The 12,974-nt window shown below is 31.6% G+C and overlaps 1 protein-coding gene across 2 annotated transcripts; it reads right to left on the reverse strand.

Moving 5' to 3' along the window:
• Positions 1–268: 268 nt before the first annotated feature.
• On the reverse strand, positions 269–12,253 carry LOC126773438 (uncharacterized). 2 transcript variants are annotated; one of them, XM_050494397.1, is made up of 14 exons: positions 12,118–12,253; positions 11,168–11,221; positions 10,681–10,728; positions 10,011–10,222; positions 8,832–8,898; positions 8,299–8,339; positions 7,745–7,775; positions 6,927–6,994; positions 6,780–6,819; positions 4,879–4,916; positions 3,656–3,674; positions 2,469–2,639; positions 1,669–1,770; positions 269–430 (listed from the first exon to the last, which is right to left on the reverse strand). In XM_050494397.1, exons 1-14 carry the CDS (start codon positions 12,151–12,153, stop codon positions 404–406), a joined length of 954 nt encoding a protein of 317 aa, XP_050350354.1. In that variant the 5' UTR covers positions 12,154–12,253; the 3' UTR covers positions 269–403. The 2 variants fall into 2 exon arrangements, with proteins under 2 accessions (XP_050350354.1, XP_050350362.1); XM_050494405.1 differs by lacking the exons at positions 269–430; positions 10,681–10,728 and adding an exon at positions 1,287–1,367.
• Positions 12,254–12,974: the final 721 nt, after the last annotated feature.

Raw genomic sequence — 12,974 nt, forward strand, 5'->3', positions numbered from 1 at the left:
AAATTAGTTAATTAATCGGCGTCATTATAATTCGTAATATGTATTGTGAACCTTTTCATGATTATTTTTTTCTAAAAAGTTTAGACTTCGATGTAAATTTATGGTGAAGGCTAGTTAATTGTTCGTCCAAAAAATCGGAATTGCGATTCAACGGGAAATGCTCTTAACATCTCTTTTAAAAAATTATGAATCATATTTATTTATTTAAAACGTCAATGTACATTCTTATGAATAATGAAAAGTATAATATTAATAAAATAAATAAAAATACATATACAAAATTTGTTTATTTCTTTTAAATTAACATGACACTAATAAGTCAAAACTATTGACAGAGAACTAAAATTTTAGAATAAATTTCTTTAAATTTATCTAAGAAATAAAAACTTTTTATTTTGTTTTTTTATGTATTAAAAGGCTTGTAATCCTCCTGTAACAAAACAAAATATATTATTTATTTTATATAGACCTGCAAACAATTTGTGTAAGCCCATCTGGATACTCTCATCACATATTGGGACTCATTGCTTCGGAGATGACTACTAACCATCAGATAACCCACTGGCCAGACCGTCTATTACTATAAATCATAAAAAAAATAAAAAATATTATACGAACAAAAATCGTACCATAGTACCTGGAAGTACTCAACTTTTCATTTCACGCTTTAAAAACAAATTCAACAAGTCATTCAACTATGTGAATTCAACTGCTAAATCGAAAGCGATTTGAACAGTGTGGACGGACTTGCAATCAAATATAATTAAATATTTATTCAATCGACGTTTATTGCATTAACTTTATGATAAATATGATTAAAATCATTTAAATGGTTTAATGGAAAGTGGCATTCTGATGATGTAGTATGGGTACTTTGTAAGCTTAAATACTGGTTGTATTGATTTATTAAAGTGTTGGTCTAAATAACACGCGTTTCATTCGGACTTATACACGATAACCCTTTTTTATAGTATAGGTAGGTGGACGAGCATATGGGCCACCTGATGGTAAGTGGTCACCAACGCCCATTGAAATTGGCATTGTAAGAAATGTTAAACATCGCTTATATCGCCAATGCGCCACCAACCTTGGAAACAAAGATTTTATGTCCCTTATGTCAGTGTATGTTATTACACTGGCTCATCACCCTTCAAACCGGAGCACAACAATTCTCCTCAAACAAGTACTGCTGTTTTGTGGTAGAAATGGTTAAATGGATAGTAGCATTCTGATGATGTAGAATGGGTACTATGTATGCTTAGATACTGATTGTATTGACTTATTAAAGCGTTAGTCTAAATAACACGCGTTTCATCCGGACTTACATATGGCGACCTTGCCAGTGTGGTCTCCGCTATGCGCTCGCACTTCATAACACAATAACATAATAATAGTTAGTACTAAATCTAAAGTGTGTCTGGGCAGTGGTGACCGCTCAGTATCAGGTGGCTCATCTGCCCGTCCACCTTGCTACATTAAAAAAATAAAAAAATAAAATTATATAACAAAATAACATGTACTTCTATATTACACATAATTCCACTTACAGTATTAATTAAGACTAATTAACATACAATAGATTTGTATTATACTTATACAATGTGTGTATATGTTCGTTAATGAAACCGTAACCTTCTTATAAGATTATAATATGTACAAAATATTTACCGAATTATAAAACCACCATTTGCGTATTTTCTCATCATTAGCCGGCAATAGTTCGTTATATTCGGGCGCATCTTGGTTAACTTTGATGTGGTCGTAACTATTCTACAATAAAGGAACAAATGTATAATAAAGTTTTGCGTTTGGATGAGTCTGTACAGCATTGTATAGATATTGCATAGATTTTTATAGATTATATATAAAAATAAAATATAGATTTACATTTAATAGTATGTGTTCTATGACTTTCTAGATTTATATGTTTCAGTTAACCTTTTATATTATACTTTTAATTTTACTGGAATTTCCCCAAGTGGTTGAAACAAAATAATCTTAATCGAATATGTTTCTCGAAATGGGCTTCGTTTTATAATTTATCTCGTGTTGAGTGAGAAGGTAAACATCACGACAAAACCTGCATGCCTCTGATGAAATAATACATGTGTAGCCATCAACCCGCATAGGAATAGTGTAATCATATGAGCTTCAAATCATATTCTCAAGAAGAGAAAAAGCTTTTGCCTAGCAGTGTGAAATTCACTGGCTGCAGTTTACCCTTCATATCAGAAAACAGCAAATAAAAAATGGTATTATGGGTGATATCTTATCTCTAGATCTGAAAGGTTAAAAAAACCTTGTTAACTTATCATACAAGATTTAATATCCATTACAAATCAGACATAATATAATTGCTTGCTATTAGACGGCATCATTAATTCAGATTCTTTATGAGAGAGAGACAGGCCTAAAGGAATAGAAAAGCTGTTGACGATAGCTTGCATATCTTTTGCCATTTAACATACCTTCGACTGCTTGAACCATTCTATTTTCTTAATCTTTTCTAATTCCTCTGAATTACGCTGAGTAATATTTTCGTTTGAAATTCCACGCTCTTTTGAAGCGATTGATTGGTCCGACCGATTATCATTCTCTTTCTTGTTTCGTAAATACATTTCTTTTGTTTTTAAGTTGTACTGACAACAAAAACGATGCAGTAACTATTTTTTAAGTATGAAATAGGTATTTCAGTTCTAACCAACATGATAGTTTTAAGAATAGAAAATTGTTGATACAATGTCTACCAGATAATTACAAGCGCAAGAGACATAAAATCTTAGGCTCCAACGTTGGTTGTGTATTGGCTATGTAAGAGCGATGGTTGACATTTCTTAAAATGCCAATGTCTAAGGGCGTTGGTGACCACTTACCATCAGATGGCTAAGATATGCTCGTCCGCCTTCATATTCTATATTAAAAAAAACATGTGTAATATATTTCTTATTTACATTAAAGCCTTAAATATGTATGTACAAATGAATATTAAAAATAGCTAATGTGTAAATCGTATGAAATTAAATTAAAACAAAACTGTTCCACTGAATACTGGCAAAACTGTAATACCAAAAAATACACACATAAAATAACACTCAAAATAATAAATGATAATATAGTATATATAAATATAAAATCAAGATTAAGATAATCTTATCTTAAAATACTCATCACTCTTAAAATACACATAACATGCCAATGTCAACTTTTGTGTTCCAGTTTGAAGGGTGAGTAAGCCAATGTAACTACAGACACAAGGGACATAACACCAATCCAAAAGTTTGTGACTCGTTGGCATTATATTTAATGGTTAACATTTCTTACAGCGTCAATGTTTATGGAAAATGGTGACCACTTACCATCAGGTGCAGATAGAAAACATACTGATTAACTGATATTCTGTTTAACTCAAATTTGAATATTTGAATGTAATATCATTTGGAGATTTTTTTATCTGATTGAATATGGATGGAATTCACAAAAAGTTTTTCGCGTTATCGCCTTCTCTTAATCGTTTTCAATTCGAAGCACTGGATGGAGGAATAGAAATGCTAAATTATTCTTATCTAAATAACTTAGCGATCCAACGCACTTGATAAAATGCCTTAACTTTGTATTACGAGTGTTTTTAGATCTTTTCAAGTTGAATATTACTTACCGATTTCTCGTCTCCATTTCTATTAAAATATATAATATTCATTAATACGTTATAATAAAAATTACAGTTATTGAATGCCAAACTTTCATAAATGGATATGTATACAATTTGACTTGTTATATGAATTGTATATTATATAAATAGCTTATATAAATAGCTGTGTATTATATAAATAGTTTAAAAAAATAATGAAGATAAAGAAAGTTTTTGTATTTTTTGTAATATTTTTGTAATGAGAACAGCGCCCAGATTATATTTTATCTGAGCGATGTTCTGAAATTTGATGTAAGTTAATAAGTTTCATATTTTTGAAAATATCGCTGATATTGGTTGCACAGTTTGGAGGAGGATCTGAGGTCCCCATCAGCAGGCCTGGCGACAGTGGAGGCGATCCGTCCCCACTTGAGTCGCTGGGTAACGAGAAAAGGCGGCACACTGACCTTCAGACTGACTCAGGTGCTTACTGGACATGGGTGCTTCGGTAAGTACCTGCACGGAATAGTCAGGCGGGAGGTAACGCCCTCCTGCCACGAGTGTGGTGCGCCTACGGACACGGCATGCCACACTCTGATGGAGTGTGCCGCTTGGGGGCCTCAGCGCCTTTCCCTGGCGACTTTAATCGGCGGAGACCTTTCGCTGCCGAGCGTGATAAATGCCATGCTTGGTAGCGAAAGGTGCTGGATGGAGATGGTCTCCTTCTGCGAAAATGTCATGTCAAAGAAGGAGGCCGCGGAGCGGGAGCGTGAGGAGAGTGCCTCCGCTGACCCGCTTCGCCGAAGAAGACCGGGGAGAAGATGCCGGCGCTATGCGCATCTTCTCCTCCCGCCGTGAGTGTCGCCGGGGCCAGGGGGTCCCACATACCCCCCCACCTCATGTGGGGGAAATACATAAATGTGTTTTTCCAGCGAGAAAAAAAAATGGTTGCACAGGTTTCATAGGTTGTTATTATATAATTGTTATCGTATTAAAACATAATCCTTTATTTTCGATAGGATACTTCTTTAAAAGCTCATTTGGAAGCTTTTCCAAAGATATGCACGAATATGTTAAAAGATCACATAAGTACGGAAATTTGCTTTAAAGAGCAGAATTATCTTAAGTGATTGCCAAATGAAGCAGCTTGTAGAAAACGATAGATTTTTTTTTAAATGTCTCATTAACAATACAGTCTAGAAATTAGAAAATGTTGACGAAAATATGATAACAATCTAAAAAAAACTTACAGATAATAGGAAGTCCGTTTCTTATTATTCAAGTCATTCTGAAAAAAATAAAAGAAATAATATGTAATATTTTCTATGTATTTTCCAGAAAGATCTGCATCGCAGTTACGCGTACAATTGTTTGTAAGTTTAATTTTTTCGATAAAATATATCATTTACTACATAATAATCACTTGATTAAATATTCTCCACATAATATGTTAAATAAGCAACAAGATAAAGGACTTCAAGGAAGGTCTTCAACATCATAAAATAATTGAATTGAGAAAACGATGAGCTCAAAAATTTTTTTATCATTATTTTTATGAAAAGTTTACTGATAAATATTATTATTAAGTGTATACAGCTATATTCATATTAAGCATATTTCAACAACGTCATCACTTTACTAAGATGCTCTACAAATTTGACTGACCAAAACCTCGAAAGCAGAGACAGAATTCAGCGTAAGTTCTAGGAATTTCAAATATATGTCACGAAGCGTTATTCACATGCCTTCTCTTGTGTACGAATTTATGTACACGAATGTGGACGATGTTTAACTTGCAGTGAATACTTGGGTCCTTGCTAAATGGTTGGTAAAATCTACTTCTAAGCTTTGAATAAACCTGTTATATTAGATGTTATCTAGCTAAATATCGTAGAAAGTGCCTTTAAATAGAGTTAAGGTCGGCCAAAGTATAATATATTTCTAAAAAAATATTGTATAATACTAAAAACACGGATAAAAACATTTCTAAGATGATTCCATAATACTGATCTGATTAGTATGGATACTTCAAAGTATTGTAACTTATAGATTCAGGTAGTTTATGTTTTAGGCCGTTTGGTTTATTTTTCGTTGGTAGGGGAGAGCAGAGCATTTTTATCTTAACCCGTTGGTTCTTTAAGTGATCCATATCCTATTTATTTATTTAGTCCCTAAATATGTTATATAAGCTGTAAGTTTAAGAATATTCAAGACTATCGCAGATTCTGAGAAAGATATAATAATCTTAAAAAGGAAATCACAATAATCATAAGTATGTCCAGTAAATTGTAAAAAAATGCGGTAAATTCAGTGCGTTTTATTTATATTTAAGAAGTAGTATATCAAACGAATGGTTAAATTAAATTATTTACATTTTTGACTAGCCTTTTTATGAAATTTGTATTTGTACGTTTGAATATAATACATGATGGACTGGCATTGTAATTAGCACTAAGAGTGCAGTTGGCAAAATATCGATTGTAATATGCTTGGATAATATTCATTTAAGGTATTTTTTTTATCCTGTAAAACTAGGACATGCTTGTAACTTTTAACACATACAACTTTGTATTAAATTTGTTTTAAATTATTTTCTAGTCATATGTTCACCAGGTACGCAGTCTCCACTCTTGGACTCATCGCTCAACATAGCCCAGCCCATTTTTTCTTTCATAAAATCATTAAAAATTTTAAATGTTTAAGACTGCAATTAGTATTCGATTATTATAATAATGATCGAGCTTAGTAATAATGGAGTGAAATATCAAATAACTAAATTTCATGATTATGTGAAATCATTGAAACAAGTTAAATACGCTTTCATTTTTTGTAAACTTTATTTTATGCGAAGATAAAGTTATTCTAATAAAAATGTAAAAAGTATTTTATGTCCACGTCACGAAAACAATTAGAAATAAGTTTTTTTTTGTATTTTTGTTTGTATTGTAAGAAAAAAAAAGAAAAGTATATTATGAATATTTATATAAATAAATACTTATAAACAAACTTTACACAAATCAATTAAAATTCAGCAATTATTGAACTTTTGTTGACTTATTGATTCGATCTGTTATTAAATGCGTCATAGTTATATAAAAAGTACGAACTAAGGATGGAAACTTTATTAAATAACAACAGGCTAAAAACTTACCGAATCATATTTATTTAAAGAAGCAACGAAGACTTTCAAGCTGAGGAAAATTTTAAACTGTTTTTAAGTTCATCCCTCTTTCGCTCAACAAATGAAAGAAATTTAAAAATAAAGGAGCGTCAAAAGTGAATTATAATTAAGCCTTACCCTTTGAGCGGTATATCCAACCTTTTTAATATCTTTAGAAGCTTATTTTTTGCGTTTTCTTTTCGCTCCTGAAGATAACATTATTAAATTAAAAATGCCTTTAAACTTATTACATAGTCTTCATTTAAGTGATATTCATTTTCGTTGCTTTATACATAATACGAATAAGGTGTAAAGTAAAAAATATCTGCTTGTAAAAGTCTTACTGCTGGGAAAAACTTCTACTCTAGAGAATAATTTTTGGAACTTATCAAACATATTTGTTGGTGCACAATATATATGGTGGTTCACCTGATGGTTAGTGGTCCTCATAGAAATTGATGCTATAAGAAATATTATCCGTTGTGTAAGGAATTCCAATAGAATGCCAATGCGCCACCAACCATGCGAACTGAGATGTTATGGCCCTTCTGTCTGTAGTTACACTCACTCACTCTTCAAACTAACTCAGCAACGATAAGTACTGCGCTGATGGTGGGGTATGTGTGGTTGAATTTTCATGTGCTAAATCTGTGGCCATCATTCATCTCGTACTTAACGGTGAAGGAAAACATCGCGAGGAAACCTGCATGTGTCTAATTTCCCTGAAATTCTGCCACATGTGTATTCCACCATCCGGCATTGGAGCATGGCGGTGGAATAAGCTCCAAAACTTCTCCTCAAAAAGTTAGACCTTAGCCCAGCAGTAGGACATTCACAGGCTGTTACTGGGTTGTGTCTACCCAGGCGGACTTGCACAAAGCATCCCACCAAGTAAAAGTTTGATGTAATGTTTAAATTAATATTAATTAAAAAAAAAACATCAGTTTGAAACTTACCAAGTCCAAAACTGCAGATTCTAATTTAAACCTTGAATGAAGAATATTTATAGCATATACCGTTTACTAAAATTATATTCATAATTTTAAAATACATAATTACATATTATATCATTTATCTGAAATGTAATATGACTTTTGTGATATAAGTTTTATCTTTTTTAAATTTCTGTCTATATAGATTTCACCCCGGGTATGCTTGAAGAAATCTCTTTTAAGGTTCCAAGCATGCTCTTTATATTTAGTTCCCTTTTGATAAGTCAATTTGTACTTATTTATTAATTCTGAAGGCGAATTTGACCGAGTTGGTTGAGTAAGAGGATCTTAATCGATGTTCGCGCTTGAAACCAAGCAAACACCATTGAATATAACCACCATTAATAACGGAAAAATTTTGAAGCCTGAAGTAGCATGGTGGAATAAGGTCTTAGAGTTCTCCTTAAAGGGATAGTTCACTGGGAATAGGAAATTTTAGGATGTTACGTTAATAACGTATTTTTTATTATTTTTGCTATTTAATTAATCATTAAATAAGGTTATGTTCATGATTTTACCTCGGCCTCCCTTGTGTATCTTTTCCATTTAATGGAACAACCTGAGTAAAAAAGATTTCTAGTTGAGAATTTTTTCGCGAACGTACTTCGTTCGAACCAACCACATAGCGGAAAAATATTCCTTTCCAACTGTGCTTTTTAAAACTGTATTATGTTTCGGTAAGAGTAAATGAGCCAGTGAAAAAAAAAAAACAAGGAATAGCAAAACTTTTAATGATGCCAAACAATTTAGTTAAATTTATGTATTCGCAATGGGTAGGATGATTATTTGAAAAATATGTAATTTCAACTGTAAGGGTCAACAACCTTTTTGATAAAAGAGGTCAGTAATAAAAATACGCTGTGTATGAAACATGTCGAGCATACATTGTTATAGCATAATGGGTTTGAACCTCAACACAATCAAGACAGATCATTAATTATTTACAACAGTGAATAAATTGTCTGTTTACTAATATCTAACTTATTTATTTTAATATATAAATGTATCTTTGAAATTATAAGCAAATGTTATAGGTAAATTATACTCATACCATAAAATAATCTGCTGGAGTTCGTCGAAATCCAGAATATAGTGTTCTTTCGTTTCTACCATCATATCTAAACAAATAATTATTGTTAACATACAGACAAAAAGACATATCTATCCTTATTAACACGAGTATTATGTAATAACTCATGTGCACTATTTTGACATAACTCATTATACGCCATTTTGATCCTAAACGTGATATAATTATTATAGTCAATATCGATTATTATTTACTATCATTGAGAATTTGTTCCGGCAGAAGAGCTCTACAGAGTATTATTTTTACCAAATAGCTATTATTTGCGAATCTCAACTGAAGGTCGCGGTTTCTATTACGGGAAATTATCTCTAAGTTTCCGTATGCTGAATTATAGTTCGTCTCTTGTCTGGATATGAATGGAAATATGAACAAAACTAAAGTAAAAAGTGTCATGATGATATGTGTATCCAACATATGGCAGATTTCCATTCTCACTCTCACTATTATTGTATGGAAAAATAAGCTCCAAATCTATTGCTTTAGAAATGCTATTTGCTTATCTTAATATTTCGTAACTAGTTTTATTGTTAAAATGAGATGGTAAATAAAGTAAAAAGGGAGAGAAAAATACCAAAAGACTTAAATTGTGAAAATAATTTTGATCAAATAAGAAATTCGTGAAAATACGAACAAAATAAATGGTACATTCGTAAGTTTCCTGAACATACATATTATAACATGCGTCATTGTGAGTGACATTCAATTTATGGAAAGTGTATCCATTACATTATATAACTATATATACTCCTCGGTTTATTCTGCTTTCACTACATAATACATATTCCTGTTTCATGCACTTTGCTGTGCTTTTATATATTTGTGGTTACTGCTTTGCTATTAAAATTACCTTAAAGGTTACGGCATAACGTGAAATTACCTAGTAGTTTCATTTATAAAAAGGCTAACAAACACCAAAATAATTTTGCAAGTTGGTCTAGCAGTTACTGCGATTAGTGCACTCAAACATATAAACTCTTCAGCATTACAATATATATTACGGATAGTTATATTGGATATCCAACCGATATAATAATTTAAATTAATCTACTTAACTAATCTTCGTTTCTATGTTAAGGTCTAAAATAAGTTGTCAGACAGAGAATACCTATAGAGAAAACGTAAATATTTATTATTTCTTACCTTATGCCTAAATTATCAATATTGCCGTACACACCAGCTCCATCCTCCATTTCCTTATGAGGAAATTTCACGGCTGACTTTAACATTCCTAATGATGGCTTTAAAAGTGTATGTCCTGGTAGAATAGGTTCTGCTTCTGGTAGATGACTTGCTCGAGATGGTAGTCCAAGTATCGAAGACATCTCACGAGGATCGAACTGATAGAATCTTCTCTACAAATAAACGAAACTAGTTTAAAACGTGATACAATGACGACAAAGCTATTTCGGTGTATGATTTTTTTGCTAGTGTCAAAAATATACTTTATAAGATTCTTAAAAATATACTTAAATTTCGCACTTTAAATTAAACTTATGAGCAAATCGCATTAGCTTGAAAATAATCTGGTTTGGTTATTGCTCCTATGTTATACAGAATTGTAGAAACAGTTTGTTCTTTCTATATCAATATATATGTCACCGTAAAATTCTAAATACCGCTAGATTTCAATCTATCTCGCGAGATTGTAAACTGTCGAAAGATTGTAAACCGTAATACACTGCTTACAATTTAACGCATTAGTGGATTATAATCTATCGAAATCCGAAGAAGAAATAATCACATGATATCCTTGATATATCCGAACGTTCATATTATGTAATTATATATAATTAAAATATTATGTACTCACTGATGGTAAATTATAATTGGCCAGTCCTTGGCTATGTAACTTCGCGTTCTGAAATGATATTGATATTTTTATATTATGGCTTATTAACAATAGCCTGACTGCCAAATGGACCAGCTGATGGTACGTAGTCACTACCGCCTATATACATTACCGTTCCTTATGTCGTCAGTGCGCCACCAACCTTGGTACCTAAAATGTTATGTCCCTTGTGCCTGTAATTACACTGGCTCTCTGACCCTTCAAACGACAACATTCAATACTAAATGTTGATATTTCGCGGTAGAATACATCAAATAAACTTATTTAGGCGTTAAAAAACGCAAACTGGGTAATCAATATTAATTCGAAAGTATTCTTTATATTAATTGAAAAAAAAAACGTTTTGCAATGTAATGCCCTAATGTTATCACAATTTATAAATATTAATATGAAATTAAATACAATTTAGGAAATTGTATAAAAAGGTCCGTAACAGAATAAATCTTACAGCAATATGTTCAAGTTGTCGGCGCCAGCTGACTCCATTACAGCGAAATATACACTGAAATAAAATTTAATTATAATTACATTATAAGGAAAAATTTAAGTACATCTTGAATTTTTAACAAGAGGATAAAGAAAGTCGATCGTTTATATATCCTTCCAATTTAATATAACTATTTTATATTTACACTTCATGTATATACCTTCACTTCATACTGAATATATAGTGCGTTTGTAATATATTGAAATGATGAACGTGCATTACCATCATTACATTTGTGATCAAATCGGTTGGAGAATTAATAGTTTAAAAGCTACGATGAAATATTGTTTAACGATCTGCTATACATAAGTCCATTACATTATATAGCTATATGTACTCCGTAGTTATAAATGTTCTACTTTGCATACTTCAGTAGTCAGGATATGTGTCACGTGCATGATCGCACGTGGAGAATCCACGGTACTGTTCTCAGAAGAACATATACTGATGTCGGTATGTAGCTATTAACCAGGTACGATTAGGCGCCAGTATAAGGAGATCTCCGATATTGTGGCTGGATTGTGTGTAATTATAATGTACTATTATCAGTAGGGAATTTGAATGGTACTGTTAACTTTTATTAATTGATAAATTAAGCTTAGAATTAATTATTTTACCTGACAAAAATGCCTTAACTGTGGCTGGAAAAAATGGCTAACCAGCGATTTTTTCCAGGATGGTTCCCATAAAGGAGATTTCAACATAAAACGTAATTTACATCAAACTTTATTTTTATATAAAATAAAATGCTGCTTGAATAAAATTATTGGTAGTATATAAAACGTTTTAAGTAGTAGTCTAAACGATATTGAAGATTACCTAGAAGACTAAGACAAAATTACGGGGGTAATTAATTAAGTAAGGGTTTCTATTTGATTTAGTCTCCTAACCTAGAAAAAACAATAACTCACGTTTATTATGAGAAAAAGTTTTAAACACTTTTCCATCTCGGTTTAAGCCCGTAATATATTACGTTTCTGTTCCAGCTAAAATGTCAATGTTTTCTTATAACGTTTGAGCAGAACTATTAAAAGTCAAATGCCGTGAAATAGCATTCATGCTATTGGAAATTAAATTTATAGAAAAAGTTATCCATTGGTCAATATGCTGGGCTAGATAACAGATGTCTTTATGCTTGGATTTCTTTGGATTTCTGCCAAACTTCGTAGACTATTTCGTTTTGATGAAGTGGCTTCAAGTAATGCTGATGTTGAAAAATGGTACAAATAGTTTAGTTTGATGAAATGTTTATAGACTAAATTTTTTCAGTTATGAGACATTGATTGGACTAGCTGGCATTCAGTTTTAAAGTGAATGAATCTTATTATTACTGAAAACAAACATAGCCAACATGGCTAGACTTTTTAATTAGTTTTAAAGATTAAAAGATTTTTTAATTATAGTAATAGTATGTACTTCATATTATATATTAATCTAAATTAAATTTTTTTTAATTTAAAGGATTGTTTTTCATTGGAGTTGTTTTTCATTAAAAGGATATGTTATGGTTAATTTATTATAATAACATTGGATGGAATTTGAGAAAAAGATTAAAGGTAAAGATAAAAGGTTTTCTTTTTATATAATTTGAGCGCAAACGGGCAGAAGGCTTACCTGATGGAAAGTGACTACCGCTGCCCATAGACACCTGCAACATCGGAGGCTTACAGGTGTGTTGCTGGCCTTTAAGGCATGAGTAAGCTTTTTCTCAAAGGCTTCTGTCATATTGCTTCGGAAAAGTCGCTGGCAGAAGCTAGTTCCACAGAAT

Source organism: Nymphalis io, chromosome 2 (genome assembly GCF_905147045.1).
Source record: "Nymphalis io chromosome 2, ilAglIoxx1.1, whole genome shotgun sequence".
Lineage (NCBI taxonomy): Eukaryota > Metazoa > Arthropoda > Insecta > Lepidoptera > Nymphalidae > Nymphalis > Nymphalis io.

What these genes read in the sequence shown, in the direction of transcription:
- LOC126773438 (XM_050494397.1), bottom strand. Translation starts at nt 12,153, where the DNA reads ATGGAAAAGTGTTTAAAACTTTTTCTCATAATAAAC. An exon ending in AATCTGCAGTTTTGGACTTG is followed by an intron (nt 6,995 to 7,744) that starts GTAAGTTTCAAA and finishes TGTTATCTTCAG; the next exon opens with GAGCGAAAAGAAAACGCAAA. An exon ending in AATGGTTCAAGCAGTCGAAG is followed by an intron (nt 1,771 to 2,468) that starts GTATGTTAAATG and finishes CCTTTATTGTAG; the next exon opens with AATAGTTACGACCACATCAA.